This window comes from Bos indicus, chromosome 19, assembly GCF_029378745.1.
Source record: "Bos indicus isolate NIAB-ARS_2022 breed Sahiwal x Tharparkar chromosome 19, NIAB-ARS_B.indTharparkar_mat_pri_1.0, whole genome shotgun sequence".
NCBI classification, from domain to species: domain Eukaryota; kingdom Metazoa; phylum Chordata; class Mammalia; order Artiodactyla; family Bovidae; genus Bos; species Bos indicus.
The window spans coordinates 49,833,473-49,853,655 of NC_091778.1; the positions used below are offsets into that span (position 1 = coordinate 49,833,473).

General features: G+C 48.6%; 1 protein-coding gene across 8 annotated transcripts in view; it reads right to left on the reverse strand.

Moving 5' to 3' along the window:
• Nucleotides 1–9,072: 9,072 nt before the first annotated feature.
• PECAM1 (platelet and endothelial cell adhesion molecule 1) overlaps nucleotides 9,073–20,183 on the reverse strand; it is a 94,064-nt gene continuing 82,953 nt past the window's right edge. For 2 of the 8 annotated variants that reach the window (XM_019981502.2, XM_019981501.2), the window contains 2 exons: nucleotides 15,291–15,313; nucleotides 9,073–10,114 (listed from right to left, as the gene is read on the reverse strand). In XM_019981502.2, the coding sequence (XP_019837061.2) occupies nucleotides 10,085–10,114; nucleotides 15,291–15,313 (53 nt within the window). In that variant the 3' untranslated portion in view covers nucleotides 9,073–10,084. Of the gene's footprint in view, nucleotides 10,115–10,450; nucleotides 14,069–15,290; nucleotides 15,314–20,183 lie in introns of those variants that run through there. The other 6 variants (XM_070773798.1, XM_070773796.1, XM_070773800.1 and 3 more) reach the window with 4 other exon arrangements.

Consider the following 20,183-nt stretch of genomic DNA (forward strand, 5'->3'; position numbering starts at 1 on the left):
TGCTTCCACTACACGGATTAGCTGCATCCATCTTGAAAGAAGAGACCAGCTTGGGTTTGGCAAACAGCCAGCTGTGTGCAAAAGGCAGGAGGGCGGTGGGGGGCGTGGTGAGGGGGGAGGGGTGGGAGGGGTGGGAGGGTAGGGGGAAGGCGCCCTCTTTGAGGGCTGGGTCGGCTTGTAACTGGCTTGTTGGTGTTGGTTATTTGTGGGCTCCTGCTTCTTCAAGGTGTCTGCTTACCTTGGCATCTTCTGCACAGCTGTGGAATGTGCAAAGCCTTGCACAAACCAGGCGCTCATTGCTTGTTGAATAAGCCCTGATGAGCAAAGGTGATATATTGGCCTGTTTGGAGTCACTTGCCTAGATTTTCACTTTTTGCTTTCAACATCACATGCCCATATGCCAACACCTCCCACGAAACAGAGAGAAGCACCTGTGCTGGTCTTGGCACGAGATCTGTTCAAGGGCAGAGAGGGGGCCGTCTTTGTTCTCTATTGCTCTGTGCATGTGTATGTGTGCATATGTGTCATCCCAGGCCCCTGTGGGTGTTCACACATGTCTACTTATGTGGTTTTTTTTCATTTGTCTGCACGGAGTCTTAGTTGCAGCATGCGGGATCTTTCAGTTGTGGCATGTGGGATCTAGTTACCTGACCAGGTATCAAACCTGGGCCCCCCTGCATTGGGAGTGTAGAGTCTTAGCCACTGGACTACCAGGGATGTCCCTGTCTACTTATGTTTGCTCATGGACCAAGGGCTGGACAGCTGTGTCCCTGAAAGACAGCAAGTGGAACTCTGACAAATTCAGAGTTGAATACAGTTAGATCAACAGGTCCCAACCTGTTCAAGTTTGAGGATCCCTCTTAACTAACATAAAAAAATTGCAGACTTTCATATGAACTTGTCTTTTCTGCATTTGCAAATTGATTTAAAAAAAATGTCCCTATGCATTTGAAAACCTTTTGCAATGATTCCCAGTCTCTCCAGATCTGGGGGTGCACTTCCCAAATAGACCTTTAACACCAGAAAGGAATACCTCCTGTGAACCCCTAACATTCTAGCAACTTTCCCCCTAAACAAACATGACCAAAAGCGTGAGCAAAGTACTACAAGCCCCAGAGGCCACGTATATCGGTTCTTTGATGCATCCTCTAATCTCACACAGGATCTGCACCTTAACAGATACTGAGAAAATGCTTCTTGCTAAAACATCCAGAAAGGTGAGGATGGAATGGCTGGTTAGGCTCACTCACCAGCTATGCTCTATGGTCCTGCACACTAGCCTCAAAGAGCATGATTCCAAGTTCTACGTAAGGGACTTCCCTGGTGGTCCAGTGGCTAACAGTCCATGTTCCCAATGCAGGGGGCCTGGGTTCGATCCCTAGTCAGGGAACTAGAGCCCACAAGCCATGACAAAACTTGAAGATCCGGAATGCCAAAACTAAGACCTAGTGTAGCCAAATATATAAATAAATATGTTTTTTAAAAGTTCTGTGTAGAAGGCCTGACTTACCATCCTCAAACTTGGCTCTGCAACAAACATCACATTACTTGATTATCATGAAATGAAATAAAGTCTGTTCCTGGGCCTCCATTCTGCCAGCCTATTGTGAAATTTAACATTGGCCTCAGTCGGCAAATCCCTTCTCTGCCTGGAGTTACATAAGAATCTGGAAGTATCATGTGGTTCCTGGAAAATGGGAAGGGAAGGGATTCTGCCCGTGGTCCCTGCTCAAGCTCCTTGTGGTTTGGGCTCCCAGGGTCCTGAGAAGACTGGTGACTCCCCAGGCTCCCTGTTATGCGAGGTGTAAGGGGATTTTGGCCGAGGCTGCAAGCCCCAGGCCTAGTGTCCAGCCTCCCTGGACACCCTGTGCCATCAGACACTTCCCTGAGGGACCAGACTCCTTCACAGGGACAGAGCACCCTCCCCAGTTTGGGGGACTCTCCTTTGCCTGCTGCTCCCCCTCTGTTCCTCCCAACTACCACCTTCCTTGAAGTGAGGGGCACACACAGGGCCTCAGCTGGACCTCCTAGAGCTGTGCCTGGTGGCAGGGGCCGAAGGATCCCAGAGGAAACTAAAGACAAGTTGAGCCTTGGTGACTGGCCCTGCCACAGGGGCCCATCAGAAGGATCACATGCCTGCCTCGTGTTTAACCTTTCTGGGCTATTTCTTCCTTTCTTTTTTCATTAATTAATTTTTGGCTGTGCTGGGTCTTCTTTGCTACATGAGGGGTCTCTAGTTGCAGCGAGCAGGAGCTACTCTTCGTTGCGGTGTGTGGGCTTCTCACGGCAGTGACTTCTCTTGTTGCAGAGCACAGGCTGTAGGGCACTCGGGATCCAGTGGTTGAAGCACACGGGCTCAGTATTTGCGGCTCCTGGGCTCTGGAGCCCAGGCTCAGAAGTTGTGGCACAAGAGTTCAGTTGCTCCTCAGTATGTGGGATCTTCCCGGATCAGGGATCAAACCCACGTCCCCTGCACTGGCAGGCGGATTCTCAACCACTGGACCACCAGGGAAGCCCCAGGCTGTTTCTAAATAATTCAACCCCCAAAGAGCCTCTTCTGCCTTCTTGTTTTTCTGAAACTGACTTGCCAGAGAAGTAACCTGGAATTTGAACCCGTCCTAGCTCGGGGACGCATCTTTCACTGAGTGGCTGGTGGTGTGACAGAGCTTCTCCAGATGGTGTCAGATCCTGGCTTGGGGTTCGCCTTCACTTTGGAGGCACCAAAATCCATTCTGTTTCCTGTTTCTAGGACCCTGTCCCGGGCTCCTTCAAAGTCCCAACAGCGGGAGGTTTCCTCGCTCCGGGAGGGGAGTGTTGGTTGTACCAGAAAACTAGTGGAATAGTTTCTGGCATGAAACCAGACCCTCTTGTGCCAAGAGGTTCCAGGAAAACCAGCACATCCCAGGACTGGGAGGAAGCAAGGCAGCGACTGGGGAGTTTTTCCTAATGAATCCAATAAATCCCTCGGAAAAATAATCCACCAAAGGTCAGATATAGATAGAAAACAACGTTGCAGGCTTTGGGAGGCATTTTTTTTTCCCTAAAGGGAGAGAAAAAATTCCATGCATTGGCTCAAAATAAATAACTAGGAATATGAAACTCATCTATTCATGTAAGAAATATATAAACTTTAGTTCTGGAATCAGAGAAAGGATAAGAGGTGAGAGGGAGAACTTGGAGGAAGATTAGAGAAAGAAACTAAATAATATTTTCAGAGGCAGAGACATGAAACACAAGAGAACAGGGCGTGGTGAAAGAACACCAGGCGGAGAAGGCTCCGAAGATTATGTTACAAAGAACAGAGTGGAGTTACCAAAGGGGAAGGGGTGTGGGGCAGAGTGAAATGGGTAAAAGAAGTCAACTGGATGGTGATGGATGGAAACTGAATTTTTGGTGGTGAGCATGCTGCAATGTATACAGAAGTCAAAATATAATGTTGTACACACGAAACATGTTATACACCAATGTTTACCTTAATTTAAAACAATGTTATTTGGGGGACTATTCTGGTGGTCCAGTGGTTAAGACTTCAACCTTCCAATGTAGAGAGTGTGGGCTCCATCCCTGGTCAGGGAGCCAAGATCCCACATGCCCAAAGCCCACCCCCCCCCACCCCCGCCAAAATCACAAAAAACAGAAGTATTGTTGCAAATTCAATAAAAATGGTCCCATCAAGCTGCTGTATAGCACAGGGAGCTCAGCTCGGGGCTCTGTGATGACCTAGAGGGATGGGATGTGCGGGAGAGGGAGGCTCAAGAGGGAGGGGGTGTGTGTACACTCAGAGCTGAGTCAGGTTGCTGTTTAGAAGAAATTAGCGCAACGCTTGCCTGGAGAATCCCAGGGATGGCGGAGCCTGGTGGGCTGCCGTCTATGGGGTCGCACAGAGTTGGACAGGACTGAAGTGACTTAGCAGCAGCAGCAGCAGCAGCAGCAGCACAATGTGTCTGTGTCACATGAAGACACAGACACTCAGGCATATGGAAGGAGGCCACGGGATGACAGAGGTGGGGCTTAGGGTGGAGCAGCAGCCACGGGGCCCCAAGGATCGCCAGCGACCACCAGAAGCTAGAGGAAGCCAGGAAGCAGGCTTCCCCGGAGACTCTGGGGGCTCCTAGAATGGCTGACACTTGATTTCGGACTTCTCACCTCCAGAATCTTGGGAGGGTAAATTTCTGTTGTTTTGAGTCGCAGTTTGTGGGGATCTGCTATGACAGCCCTAAGAAACTAATACACCCTTTTCTTCTTTAAAAAAAATTTTTTTAATGTATTCATTCATTTATTTTTGACTGCACTGGGTCTTTGCTGCTGCACGAAGGCTTTCTCCAGCTGCAGTGACTCACGGTTACTCTCTGTTGCAGCAAGTGGGCTTTTCATTGCAGGGACTTCTGGTGCAGAGCACAAATTCTAGGGCACAGGGGCTCAGTAGCTGTAGTACATGGGCTTAGTCACTCTGAGGCATTTGGGATCTTCCTGGACCAGGGATTGAACTCACGTTTCCTGCACTGGCAGGCGGATTCTTTACCACTGAGCCACCAGGAAAGTCCAATACACCGTTTTCTTTCTTCCTTTTCCTTTTGGCTGCACTGGTGGCGCTCCCACCCAGAAGGTATAGGTGCCGGACAGGGAGTGGCAGAGACTCAGATAGGGCAGGAGATTTCTGTGGGACCAGGTTCCGAGGGCTAGATGGGCACGCCCTCTTCTCTTTTCTTTTCTCCCGCCCTTTCTTCTCCTCTCTTCTTTCCACTCAGGTCTTGGTGGCGTGGGATCTTTATTGCAGTATGAAGGATATTTAATTGAGGCATGTGAACGCTCAGGTGCAGCACGTGGGATCTCGTTCCCTGATCAGGGATCAAACCTGGGCCCCCTGCCTTAGGAGCATGCAGTCTTAGCTGCTGGACCACCAGGGAAGTCCCTAATACGCCTTCTTTGGGAGGAGAACTGCAGGATGTGTGACATCACCATGGTTGTGGAGTCAACTGGTAGCCAATCTCCCACTCCAACTTGCCTTTTACTTTTCTTGAAGAATTTTATTTATTTCCAGCATCTTTCAGCCTCTCTGAACATGGGAATAATTTCTCTCTTCATTGTTAAAGTTCACATTGAAATATTCTTTTCCCATCAATTAGGACATCTATGAAGGGATAATTCAGGCTTTAGAAACACCTTGGACTCAGAAACTTTTCAGATTATTTACTGCCTATTCCTTTGGTATTCCAGTGCAGTCTAATAGGTTATTACTTTTGAGAGATGAGGCTGTCTCTTTTGAACATTGAAATCACTATTTATTTCTTTATTCTGAGCTGTGTTTTCAAGGCAAGCCAAAACCCTTTTAGGATATTGGACTTAAAACTGTCCATGAAGCAGACCCTTTGATAAGAAATGGATTGACCTCTTTCTGGGTTTTCTTTTCAAAATATTTTTTGATGTGAAATGAAAGTCACTCAGTCGTGTCTGACTCTTTGCGAACCCATGGACTATACAGTCCATGGAATTCTCCAGGCCAGAATACTGGAGTGGGTAGCCTTTTCATACTCCAGGGGATCTTCCCAACCCAGGAATCGAACCGAGATCTCCTGTATGGCAGGCAGATTCTTTACCAACTGAGCTATCAGGGAAGCCCTGATTTTTGATGTGAACCATTTTTAAATATTCTTCATTGAATTTGTTAAACATTGCCTCTGTTTCATGTTTTGGTTTTTTGGCCCCAAGGCACATGGGATCTTAACTCCCAGAACAGGGAAGGAACCTGGACCCCCTGCGTTGGAAGTCGAAGCCTTAACCACTGGACAGCCAGAGGAAGTCCCACTCTCTGGGTTTTTCAACTGAGATTAAATCGTATGGAGATGAGTTTTTTAATTGTTTCATAGTTAACCCTTTTTTGGATTATGTCTCTGAGAAACTGATCAAAGCTATGTACTCTCTGTGCCAGAGTACTATATATTCTTACAACTCTTTTCAGCCACTCCTGGGGGCTCACAGACAACATGCCCTACCCCCATTGCCCTGTGGACCCCAGCTTTGGAGACTGTCCTGTTGGGCAGCCACCTCCCTCCAGTTCACCTTCTCAACTTGAGGCTCATGGTGGCAAGTGAGCAAGGGTCAAATCTGACCTGTGGTAGAGGTTTTCTCTCCAACATGCTAACGACCCTGGTGTGTGTGTGTGTGTGTGTTACTTGCTCAATTGTATCTGACTCTTTGCAACCCCATGGACTGTAGCCCACCAGGCTCCTCTGTCCATGGAATTCACCAGGCAAGAATACTGGAGTGAGTTGTCATTCCCTTCTCCAGAGGATCCTCCCGACCCAGGGATCAAACTGATGTCTTCTGCATTGCAGGCAGGTTCTTTACCGTCTGAGCCACTGATGACGCCTCTGAAAAACAACTGTGCTTGGAAACTGAGTTCTAGCTGAGCAGCTTTTGGGGACCTTCTCCTTAAGACTCTCAAAGATTGCGTCAGGCCGATGGGATGCCTGGCAGAAATTCTCAGGGGACATGGTGTGTTTTTGAAGAGGACTGATTGGGTCACAGGGCTGACAGGCCGTTTCCCGGGTATTCCTTGGGAACACCATCCTCTCCCTTGTCTTGAGGCCTGAGCAGTGTCCCCCTGTTTTCGGTCCTGCTCCTTGCTCCTCACTCCACCTTTTCCACCTGCTACCCTCTGCCTACCCTCAGTTAGACACTTCATCTTGGACACTTTCTCTGATCCCCCAAAATCTTTGTTAGGAGCTCCCTGCCCCGTGTCCCCGTTTCCTTTGAATTTCTCCATCACCACCTTTGTCCCACTGTTGTAACTGGCTCTCTATTCACCTCCCTCTCTACTAGACTGTACAGGAGATCAGGTGACATGTGATTCTTATAATCTTCCTATTCCCAGCAGTGTCAGGAAAACAGATGGATGGATACAAGCTTGCTGAGTGAATACAGTACTTGCTGCAGGGCTGCTCAGCCCTGGCACTTTGGGCATTCTGGGCTTGATCTTCCTCTATCACAGGGGTTGTCCTGTGCATTGCAGGATACTTAATGGTATCCTTGGCTTCTACCCGCCAACATGCCAGTCGCACCCCCACCCGACTGTGACAGCTAAAACTGTGTCCAGAGACTGCCCATCGACCCCGGGAGATAAAATCAGCCTCGTAGAAAACCACTGCATGCGTGAATGAATGTATGCTGACCTTGGGGTCACTTCACCCATCTTGAGTCTACGCTGGGGTGCGAGAGTTTGGTCAGTCAGTTCCTGCTGGGGGAGAGCTCAGTATGTGCTTATGAAATGGGTAGCTGACCTCCTGTGGGTTCTCAGAAGAGGGAAAAAATTCTCCTCAGTCTTTTCTAAGTGGTTTCTTCTCTAATGATCTATGACAACATGAGGACACAAGAGGGAGCTCTAACTAATGACTTCGCGAGCCGAGAAAAATGTCCTTTCTTTCCTGGAAATGGTGACTGGGCCCTCCCTTTAAGTGACAGCTCAGGCTTAGATGCTTGGTAGCAGGTTAGGACACTGGAACCAGGAAGCTGGGTTTAGAGAGACTTTAGCCATTAAATATCCTGAAAGAAAGATCCCTGAGTGTGTGTGTATGTTCTCTTCCTCAGACATGTAGACTGAGGGGAAAAATAAAGACCCAATTATGCTCCGTAAATAAATCATAAGCAGTGTGAACAAGGTTTCCCGTTTCCATAGCAATGGCCATGCTCTGGTGGCAACAAGAGATCGAGGGGTTGACAAGGGGGCTCAGGGCGCTTCCCAAATCACCGACACATTGACTATCAGGCTTGAAGGCTGTTAGAGACCATCTAATCCAGTTGTCCCCAATCTTCTTGGTACCAGGGACCAATTGCATGGAAGACAATTCTTCCACAGACCGGGGGTGGGGGTTGGTTTCCGGATGATAAATGCATTATATTCATTGTGCACTTTCCTTCTGATCCAGCGCCGCCGCTGATCGGACAGGAGGTAATGGTCCACGGCCCAGAGGCTGGGGACCCCTGGTCTAATCCTCAGTCCCTGCCCCGAGTCCATGGCCCTGAACACTGGGAAACTGTACAGCATCTCTGTGATACAACATTGTATGTGTATGCGTGCATCCATAGCTTCCATCATATTTTGAAAAGAACCTATACCCTCCAAATGTTAGTCTAACCATCTTATCTTAAAGATGAAGAATCTAAGAGGCTCCTTCAAGTTTTTGCAGCTGCAGGCTGACAGAGTCAGGACACCTTCAGGCCCAGAGGAGGGGGTGGGGGGTAGGGGAGTGGGGGTGGGTGCGGTGGTGGTGCAGCTGTGATGGGGCCCTGGCCTGTGGGTGGGGAGGTCTGGTCTGAGGCCACAGGGGAGGGTGGGTCTGGAGGTTTTGAGGGGTGGGAGGGCGCTTTGCCAGCAGGGTTACCAGATATGTAAGATGCCTAGTTAAATTTGAATTTCAGATAAATGAATGTTTTTAATAGTGTCATTATGTTTCAAACGTTACATGGGACATGTAGCGGTTGGTGGTTCAGTCGCTAAGTCGTGTCCAACTCTTGCAACCCCATGGACTGTAGCCCGCCAGATTCCTCTGTCTACGGGATTCTCCAGGCAAGAAGACTGGAGTGAGTTGCCATTTCCTTCTCCAGGGGATCTTACCAACCCTGGAATCAAACGCTGGTCTCCTGCACTGCAGGCAGAGTCTTTACCAACTGAGCTACAAGGGAAGCCCTACATGGGACATACTTATACTCAAAAATTATTTGATGTTTATCTGGAATTCAAATGCAACCGGGCATCCTGGTTTTGGGTGGCAGCAGGGTGTGGGGGTGGGGGTGGGGTGGGGGTTGTTACTGTTTTTGCTCAATCTGGTAACAGCCTAGCAAGCAAGCTTCAGTTGCGAAGCCAACACTGAAGTAGCCCCTGATGGATATTAATGACTCAGTGTGCCTGACTCAGACTACCTCTGGCCTCAGTGGAGCCCATGGAGGCCCTGGCCTGCTGACAGAACCTGCGTGGTTCTCTCTGTGGCCTCCTAGGCTTTGACGGAGGAGTCCTCGGGCATGACAGATATTCTGTATGTGTACGGCCTCTCAGAAGATGACATCTCACGGGTCTGTGAAGAGTGAAGATCAGATTTATTTAATACAACACCCCGCAGGGCCCCTGCACTGCGTAGCCGAGGAGGATGAGGAAGGTGGCTGCAGCGGGGCATGCTCACTAGTGCAACCCTGCCACGGAAGGGCCACAGCCCCTCGTCCACACTCAGGACACCATCAGAAACACCTGAGGACCTCGGGAGACCATTCCTTTTAGCAAGGAATAAATAACAAAAAATTAGTAAGAAAAATATGCATTTCATTTTTCTATTAAAAAAAAAGTTTGCTGGAGGCAGCCATCTTCCTGTCCTTTGGCCTTCAGCGTGGTAGAGGAAAAGAAAGAAAGGGGATAGAAAACCAGCCTAAGAACATCTGTGCTTTGTCCAACTTCATTTTCTATTTGGTGCATTGCCCAGAAATGAACCTTGTCTTCAAGTTGGCATCTCAAAAGAGTCGCTCCCAAGCAGCTTTGTTCTCCCAGTTGTGGCAGGAGAGGTCATGGAGAGGACAGGGTGCAGCTGTCCAGTCCGTGCTGAGCACTTCCAAGGAACAAGGACTGCCTAGAACCACAGACCCTCAAAGGATCAAAGGCAAAGAGAAAAACTAGCCCCTAAGCTAGGCCACTCTCTAGGGGGAACTGACTGCAAAACAGAAACCGGCTTCTGTACATGAGGGTACTTGGACAAGTTCTCGATTTCTACACAAGACAAAATATTCAAGTTTCAAAATATCCCAATGGCCAGTTTACCCTGAACCTCTGGCTGCCACTCTCCACTCCCGAGGATGCTCCAACTTGCTGGGAGGCAGGCTGTGTGGGAAACTAACCAGCCCGTCTGTTAGCTCTTTATACCCAACATAAAAGTAGTTAAGATGGATTTAAAAACTGGTGGCTTGGCCTGACGAATTGCTACGTTCGGTGGGAGCAGGGCAGGCCCATAAATAAGTGCACAAGACTCTTGCGATACAGGAATCATCTGTTCTTCTCGGAATGTGGGCATCCTCCCAGGCAGGCGCGTGTGCTCACGGAGTCCTAAGATCCGTCCAGGGAGCCTTCCGTTCTCTGCAGTGACAAGAGACAGGACACGCTATGGTCACACCCTTCAAGACTGAAGACTGGCTTGGTGGAAAGATACACAAAACTGCACCCAGCACTTCTCCAAGACTGCACAGCAGAACCGTCATCCATGGGCACCCCCCACCCTGTGGGGCAGCTCCTGCCCAGATTCATTCATCTTTCTCTCCATGTCTGTTCTGTGGGGTCTGCAGCCTCTGTTCCCCACATACACGCCGCACAGCAGACTCTCAACCAATTTCATCAAGCACCCACACAGGAAGACTAAGAAACACCCGGTGTCTTACTCCAACTCTATCTCTAAGTTAACGTTCTCTGGGTCTGTTTTGTTTTTTGTTGTTGTTGTTTGCCTGTTTGTTTGGTTTTGGTCATGCCTCTTGGCTTGCAGGATCTTAGTTCCCTGACCAGGGATTGAACCTGTGACCCCCTGCAGTGAAAGCCCTGAGTCTTAACCACTGGACTGCCAGAGAAGCCCAGAGGTCTGTTTTTAAATTTAAAAAAATGAAAGACCAAACTCAAATGATTACATTTTTAAAAGAGTTCTAAATTATATGATTCTGCCTTTAAAAAGAATGAAATTCTGATTCATTTCAACATGGATAAACCCTGAAAACAATATGCTAAGTGAAATAAGATAGACATGAAAGGAACAAATATTGTATGATTCCACTTAAATGGGGGTATTCAGAAGAGCCCAGTTCCTAGAGACATGAAGCAGGACGGTGGCTGCCATTCTGGGAGGCAGGAGGAACAGGAAATTAGGGCTCAACAGGTGCAGACTTTGGGTCTGGGATGATGAAAAGTTCTGTGGATTTGGCAGTGGTCACGCAACAATGAGATTGGATTTAATGCCACTGAATGAATGGTACGCTGAAAGATGGTAAACTTCATGTGGTGTGTATTTCGCCACAATAAAAGTGAAAAAAAAATTATTTTTAATTCCATGTGCCAGCTTACAGTGTTCTCTGACTGTTCCATGTGGTATTTGTGTTACCTACATGCCGCTCCATGAGGGGACCTCCGTCTGACCCAGGCACTGGTTTTCCTGCTGAGAATGCAAGAAACTGCCCCCAAGAGTTTTCTATACTATCAATTACTGACAAACAACACTGCCATGAAATAGAAAGTGGAAGAGGTCCTAACGACCTGCAGAAGGAGTTGAAAGGCTAGAGAGGGGTGGATTTTGATGAATGGATGGAGCAAAGGGGCAAGAGGGGAGCAGGCTGGGAAATTCCCAAGTAGAGGGCCCCCGGGCAACAGTGAGTCTGGAAGAGCAGGCAGCACCTGAGTGCATGACACTGGGCCCTCTGTGAGCACTGAGGGTACCCTGCAGTAGGTGGAAGCCAGGGAGGCAGGAGAAGTTGTGGGGACTGGCCTGGGTCTTGGGAACACCATGATGGGGTTCTGTCTGTCTCCCTGAGGGTTGGCTGAGATGGAGTCCCTGTTTCGTTCTGGTCCTGCCAGGTCTGAGGAACCTCTCGGAAGGATGTAGGTCTGTGGGGCTCCAGCTGGAAGGCCAAGGCTCTGTCTCCTCCTTTGCCAAGAGAGACCCGCGCAAAGCAGGCCAAGAGAGCTGTGCTGGCCCCCGGGGGCTGGAGGCCCGCCAGCCCTGGCAGCTGCCCTTCCTCCACTTCCTCCGCTTGGCCCGGAGGAGTGACCCTGGTGTCCAGCCTTTCTGCAGGCCCGGGACCAAGTCCTCCACCAGACACCTCCGCTGCCCTTTCCAGGGGAAGTGAGCTCAGGGAGCTGCTGCAGGAACAGCTCCAGGGATGGGAAGGGCAGGGCCACAGTTGTCCAGACTTTGGGGGTTTTGAACTAAAGGCTGACACACTCCCATCCAAGGCTGTGCTTGCCTGCTTTTAAATCAGAGCCCAGCTGTCAGGCACATGAGAACCGCCAAGAAATCAGCCCACTTTTGGCCAGAACATGGTGTGGACAGTCTCAAGGGTCATTTTGCTTCTAACACTCCTGGGATTTCTACTTCCTGCTTCTTGAATGTGCCTCTTCTGTGCACTTCCAATGAAGCAGATCTGTGCTGGGTGTCTGCTTAATCCTTGCAACAACCAAATGAGAGGATTCTATTTCCTCCAGTTTATAGATGAGGCAACTAAGGTCCCAAGAGGTTAGGAAATCTGCCCAAAGTGACATGTCTAATAAGGAGCTATCAGGGAAGGGTCAAGTTTTAATGTGGGGCTCTGCTTCCTAAGTCAAAGGTTGGCTTGAGTTGAATCCTGGGTCTTGGGTAAGCAACTGCTATATTCTCCTCATGTGACAGGGGCCTTTTAGGGCCAAGCAAAGTAAATTCCCCATCCATACCCTATGCTGCCAGAGTGTCTGAGGAAAAGAACTTTAAAATAGATATCTAGGTTTTCCATGATAGTTTTCAATCTGCAGGTACTTTGCACAAGTAGTTCTCATCTAAGAAATGTTTCTCATTCTTAAGAAGCTTCTTGCTGCTGTTGTTGTTTCAGTCACTAAGCCATGTCTGATTCTTTTGCAACTCCATGGACTGTATAGTCTGCTAGGCTCCTCTGTCCATGGGATTTCCCCAGCAAGAATACTGGAGTGGGTTGCCATTTCCTTCTCCAGGGGATCTACCCAGCCTGGGGATCAAACCCCTGTCTCCTGCACTGGCAGGCAGATTCTTTACCATTGAGCCATGGGGGAAGCCCTAAGAAACTCCTTAATAGATAGATGTTACTGTTTTTGCTATTGTCATCACCATCTCCATTTTATAGACGGGGAAGCTTAGGCTTGACTAGAGAGCTGGAACCCAGACCCCAGCCTTTTGATCCCCAATCCTGGGCCTTTCCCATCATACTCCAGCTGTCTGCTGGCTCCTGGGAAGGAAGGAGGTGAGCTGTAACTAGGAATTGCCTTTTTTTTTTTTTTCAGTAAGAAGGCAAATTATTTACAAGATTCTGAGAGCCACGCAGGTTCAGATTCATCCCTTTAAGTACAGGCTGTTCTCTTTCATGTTATCTGTCTGCCTGGGCCACAAACACGATTTATAAACAAGGCAAAAATGGCAGAGGAAAAATGAAGTCAGAATGTGCCATTGAAGCAAGTCAAACAATACTAAATTAGTATTTGGCTAAGCGGCTATCTCATTGTTAAGATATTTCCTCCAATATGTTTTCAGAAGCAATGGCTATTAAACAACTGGGAATGATCGCCAGGTTTGATTTCAGGAAGGAAATCCCCTCCCATTTCCTTCTGGGCATTTCAATTAATTTTCTCCTGACCCTTGCCAGCTGATTATTAGGGAAACTATACCTGTGTCGTTTATAAACAAGATGCTTTCGCGTCAAGATTCCAAATGCCTTTCCCAACGGCTGGGAATCCCTGTGCTCCCGCCAGAAGACTTAATTATTTTGGGGGGCAGGACCAGCCACGGGTGAGCTCTCAGGAGCAGACTCCTGGGCCTGCTTCTGGGCAAACGGAAAGTTCTGTCTGTCCTAGAGCTCGGAGCCTCTGTCCAGAGAGATCGTTTGGACTGAAGACAAAGTAAATAAGTCGGTCTTGAGGTCCAGCAGACCTGCCTTGGGTGGACACACCATGATTAGTGCATCAGCAGAATATCTCTTTATTTGGGTCCCACAAGGTCCATGGAGCAAAGTTCTCACTTTCCACACTCTCAAAGCTGTGATGGCCGGGACAGTGACATCACTCTTGGAGGGAGTCTTGCGGTGTGGACTGGCTGCGGAGCTTGGAGATATAGGTTTTCCAGCCCTGGCTCTGCAGTTAACAAGCTGGGTCATCCTGGGCAAGCTATTCTGCTCTAAATTGACCTCCCCCCACACCCCCAGTGTCCTTCAAATGCGATCATCTCTGATTTCAGATATCTGAGGGGGCTTAGGCTAGAAAAAGACATTCATTTCATTCCTCTTTTCCTTAAATTGATAGCCTTCCTCCATCACAAGAATGTCAGCAGCTTCCTGTCTGTCAAAGACATAATAAGTTCTCTGTTTTACAAGAATTCAGACTCGGGCAAAACAAAGGAAGCTGGGGGCCCATTGGAAGGGGCTACCAGCAATCTTGCTGAAAGTTCTTCCCAGACCTTAAAGAAGCAATCTGAGAGGCAAACACCTTATTCCTTAAGATGCTAGCTGCCCAGTTAACTTCTATGCTCCTGGGCAGCTCATAAAGAGGTGGAGAGTGGAAGATAAGGGGAGATGGGTCTTTGCAAAACTTGAACTTGGACCTCTGAGCCATTTTTTTTTTTAACTACACCATGCAGAATCTTAGGTTTCCAACCAAAGATTGAACCCATGCCCCCGCAGCATTGGGAGTGTGGATTCCCAACCACTGGACCACTAGGGAAGTCCCCTTCTGCACTTCTTTTAAGCATTCCTATCTGCCAAGTGGCAGCTTCCTAAATTTTCCACTAGCTACAGAATGAAACCTCATGATGAGGTACTTGAGTCTTTTCTAAGCAAGCGCTACCTCACCTTTCCCCCCATCACTCCTCACGGGCACCCTCGTCTGCTCCCATCCTGCTGCCAGAGCTTCCGCCATCTCCCCAGCCCTCAGACCTCAGCCCCTGAAGATCTTTCTACCTGGACGTGGCTGTAATGGGCTCGTTCCTCATGGCCTATCCGCATGACCCTTTCCTTGGGGAAGAAGCTGCTAACCAGGCAGCATGAAGCGCCTCGCTTCTGTTTCTGTGGTCTCTGGAGCAGCAAATTTCTCACCTGAGATAATCTCCCTGATTTCCTCACTGGGTCAAAGACCTTCCATGTCCCCCACAGCAGAGGGTCTGGTATGTGAGGGTAACTACACCCCCCGAATCTGCACTGCCCATCCCACCCCCGTCATCCCCCAAGGACCTGGACTCAGAGGGAATATGGACTCTGCTCATCTAGAACTGAGCATCCTAGATTTCCAACCCTGCAGGCCCTTTCCGGGCTTTCGTGTCCTAAGTGGGCTGCGAAGGAATGACGGAAACGGTGGGAGAGAATTTCAAAACCACAGCAGGCCTAGAAAATCCGACAGCCTGAGCACCAGGCTGGTCAGAAGAGCCCAGGGTTCTGGGGTAAAACAGACAAGGCTAGTCCAGGGGTGTCCTTGCTGGGGCTGCAGAAAATGGAGTAAGCCTGGAAATATTTCACTGTTGAATGGACTATTTTTTTAAAAAAATAATGCATATGAAACATGTACTTACAGAATATCTGTTTTCCACGAAATCTGCAAAACAAAGGATAAGGCAAAGGTGAGCAGGATGAAGAGCACAAGGAGAGTTAGGCTCCCCATGCCAACGTCTCAGAGGCTGGGCAGGCCAAGGAAAGAGCCAGCGGGGAGGTGCGAGCTGGCCGTGCAGGAGACCCCAGCCCTCATGCCTCCTGGGTGCCCAGGTTTATGGCTCCTCTGCCCACAGGTAGCTTCCCCAGGACCCTGTGGCTCCATGTGACAAGCATATAAAGTTCCTGGCAGCTCATTTGACATTTTAAACAGTTGTTTTTTTTTTTTTTAACTTAATAGCACATACTATTTTAGAGGGGAAAAAAGAAACCTGAAAATTATGGAAAAGTAGGAAGCAGGTAAAAATTCTCTCTGGTTCCAAGGTTGACTGAAATGTCTTCCAGTCATTTTCCCATAAGAGTAGAGTTTTTTGTGTTTTTTGGGGGGGGTGGAGGGTGGGGTGGGGGAAGTTATAATTATCTAGTCTATGCCATTTTAGAGCCTCTCTTTTACACATGGTGTGATTTTAGAAACATAATTGTTAGCAGCTATTTAGTCCTTATTCCACGAGTATGCAGTTGTTTATTAAACCAGTTCCTTACTTTTAAAAATTTAGGTTCTTTCCCAGTTTTTGCTATTTTATATGATGCCGCCAGTATCCTCTCTGGGAATAAAGCTATTTGCATGGTTCATACTAGTTTGACTATTCCCAGGAGTGGAATCCATGGAGCAGAAAGCATAAACAAGGCCAACGCCCATGGCATATAGAGTTCAACTGCTGTCTGAAGGGCAGGGCGCCACATCCCCTGGCCCTGGAAGGGAGCATCAGACCAACTGTGTGGAGATCACACAGTCTTCTTACTGGGGGGCATGCCGAGACTTGTCCAGAAGGTGAGAAGGAGGGTGAGAAAGGCCCAGGGGAACAGGAAACCTTCCATCAAAGGTGAGTGACCACCTGCATTACTTAGAGGTGGTTTTTACTACAAGAGGTGAGAGAGGGCTGTGATTAGCCCTTGAACAGGACCAGACTCCACGAACAGCAGAGTTTCTGAATGGGGGGGTGGCCTACCTGCTATGGCTGATATCCCAAATAGCCCACTATGGCCCTAGCTCTGAAGACATGGAATCCTGGGGAAGGCCCAAGGGAAATGAGAGTTTTGGGGGTGGTTGCTATTCTTGAAGGTGGTGGAGGGCCATACCCTCCTCCTTACCCCCAAATCCTCGTTCTTCCTTGAGAGGCAATCCTAGGGACCTTGGTTTCTACCCGGTCCCCTCCGCCACCCCCCAAGTTCAAGCCCCTTCTGAATCTTGGCTGTCCCGGGGCCCGACTGTCACAACAGGAGTCACAACCTTCTGTTTCTTTCTTGAATTTAAAAATATCCTGTTTCCACCAGTCCACTTCCCCCTCAAACCCTGTCTTATCACAGCTCCATTGTGCGTCTCTTCTAGAGGGAAAAGGGCCAGGAGTTCCTAAGGGGCCCCCTTCTGTCCTGGCTAGGCCAGAGGCAGGCATCAAGGGCCAAATGGATGAGTCAGCCCGACCAACAAGTCAAGCCATTGTGTGAACTTCCACACATTGAGTGAGGCCGTGGGCAGCACCCGCCCCCCAGCCAAACCTGACCTGGAGGACCCAAAGGACCCCATGCTTCCCGCTCCTTCAGAGCCCCAGGGCTTCTGGAATCAGACCCACGAGAGCGAGAGCCTCATTTCCTAATGCAATATAGACTCGGAATACCAACATTTGAATGTAATACATTTGATAATGTATTATAATAACACATTCATAATGTATTATTCTAATATCTTCCCCCCTGGTGGCTCAGAGGTTAAAGTGTCTGCCTGCAATACTGGAGACCCGGGTTCGATCCCCGGGTTGGGAAGATCCCCTGGAGAAGGAAATGGCAACCCACTCCAGGATTCTTGCCTGGAGAATCCCATGGACAGAGAAGCCTGGTGGGCTACAGTCCATGGGGTCACAAAGAGTCGGACACAACTGAGCAACTTCACTTACTTACTTACTTATAATAACACTGATTATACTGATAATACTGATGGAGCACCAAGCTACACACACTTGTTGTTGGTACTAGAATCTTGTGGGTAGTGTCCCTTTTTTTTTTTTAATGGAGTAAGTTTTATCTCCTTGAAGTAGCAGAGGCCACCCTGGGGGCAGGCTAGCAGTGCCCATGGGCCTAGTTTGCTCTGGGCCTCTCAAGATGGGTGTGGAGAGGGGGCACAGGCCCTCAAGTGCTCTTTCCTCCCTCCCAGAGAGGGCATGGCACAGGGCCCTCCTCTGATCATGACTCTCCATGATCAGCCCCTCCCTCGTCTACTGGAGTTCTCCCTTAAGAAGAAGCCTGGAAGTCTGAATTCCAGGCAAAGAGAAAGTAGAAGAGGGAGGCTGAGTGAAGGAGGTGGGCCCTGCAAGGCCCAGAAGACAGAGGTTAGTGTCTGGAGCAGGACTTGGCATCTCTCCCTAGAACCACAAGTCATCAGGTGGGAGGTGCCCAGGACACCTCCAAGGAGGGACACACGACTTCTAGGGAGGAAAACCAGCTCCTGTCTTGGGGGAGTCACAGGAAATTAATTCCTTTAAACCAGAATTTCTTAATGCTGGCACTACTGATATCCTGGGCTGGATAATTCTTTGTCAAGAGGCTTGTCCTGTGTGTTATAAGATGTTTACCAGTATCCCTGGCCGCCGCCCATTAGATGCAGGAGCAACCCCTTTCCCCACCCCTTGCCAAATTATGATAACCAAAAATGTCTCCAGACACTGCCAAAGGTCTATTGCGTTGAGAACCACTGCCCTAAACTGCAAATCTTATCCTAGACCTGAGTGCTCTCAGAGGGAAGAACTGACTGTGTTGTTAATTAATTATGAGAAACCACTTATGCTCTGATCTTTAAAACTGGAGTAAATATATGTTAATAAGTTATGTTTTGGATGAACTGCAAACCATTTTATAAAGTACTTTCAGGATACGCTGGACCCCTTTGAAACCATCAAGTGCTGAATCAGACTGAAGGTACAAACTTCCTGGGCTAGCCAGGAATTCCAGTTCACACAAGGCTCAACCAGGCTGAGTGCAGCTGATGACTAAGCCATGGCAATGCACTCCAATATTCTTGTCTGGAGAATCCCATGGACAGAGGAGCCTGGTGGGCTACGGGCCATGGGGTCACACAACTGGAGGGACTTAGCATGCATTGCTGACAAATCCTAATCTCGGGCAAAATAAGTGGAAAGGAAATAACTTGAAAGACCTAAAGTGCTAAGCTTGCAGATCTAAATTATGAGGCAATTGTCAGCATTTTCTCCACTCCTGAGAAAGCTGAAGTTTCCTGAGAGGCAAGATCTCCTTCTCCACCCATTAATTCCGGCTGTGTCTTCGGGGCTAGTTCTCTTTTTCTCCTGAGGCTGACTTCAGCTTGGTCTCTTTCTGATAAAGTCTTCTTAGTTCTGAGAAACCCTCTCCTTCCCTCCCTAATAGGCAGGGAACATGTAGCAAAGAATGGTCTAATGGCTGAAAGTGAAGCAGCTCAAAGGTGGAGAGATTTCCTTGCCTAGGACGAAGAGTTAATTGCTGGGACAGGAAGACGTGTGTGTCAGCAAGTTGGCCAAAAAGTTCTTTCAGGTTAGTCTAGCCGCTGGTGTGGCAAACCCAGACAAACTTTTTGGCCAACCCAATAGAGGAGCACAGGGAACTCTGCTCAATATTATGTAACAACCTAAGTGGGAAACGAATTTGCAAAAGAATAGATACATGTATATGTGTAAAAAAAATAAAAACCAAAGTAACTCCAATGGGAAAATAAGCTTTAATACAAATTTTTCTAGTTACGCTACTATAATTAGTACTCTGTGGTTCAGTTTGCCAAGTGGTTGGTGTCTGACTCTTTGCACCCTCATGGACTGCAGCATGCCAGGCTTCCCTGTCCTTCACTATCTCCTAAAAATGATTATTTCAGGTGTTGGAAGAGTTAAGAGTAAGAAGAAACACAGCGCCATTTGTGCTTGAGCCACTGTTAACAACATATTAATAATTAATTTGAATTTTTCAATACATTTTCAACTATCAGAAAAACAACAGAATAGCAGATGTGTAAGACTGTGGTCAAGACTCAGTGGGAGGTAATGAGTTGGAAGAGTTGCCTCCTTCCTCCTTGTTTTATAGAACTCACCTGCCCACCACAGCCCTTATCCACTCAACGGCCATGTGCATTCCTGAGACACACCGAGGTGTTCACCTTGCAGCAACTCCGCTGAGGCCAAGGGCATTTTATTGAGAATTAATGAGGAAACTGGGCTTCCCCGGTGGCTCAGTGGTAAAGAATCCGCCTGCCAACGCAGGAGACTCAGGTTCGATCCCTGGGTTGGGAAGATCCCCTGGAAAAGGAAATGGCAACCCACTCCAGTATTCTTGCCTAGGAAATCCCATGGACAGTCCATGGGGCTGCAAAGAGTTGAACAGGACTTAGCAACTCAACAACAAGGAAACTAATTGGTGACAAGAATTGGGGATGGGGCAAAGTCCTACAACCTGATGAAGGTGGAGCTGAGATCAAACCCCAGGGCTCCTACTGAACATGTTTTCCATTGGGCTGCAGTACAGAGAAGCATCCAGGCTGGCCTCGGACCAACACAAAAGCAGCAGCAACACAGTGCAATGGGTCCTGAGACCCAGGACTTAATTCAGATTTGAAGGGCAAACTTGGAGTCAAGGATGGGTAAAGGATTAGGGTGGACTCCAAGGGACCCCGGGGTGACTCTTAGAAGTGACTGAGTCCCCACCCCTCATCAACAAGTTCCAGGGCGTGGGTCGGGAGTGACCAAGGCATAGACAAATGACCATCACTTCCAAACACAGGACAC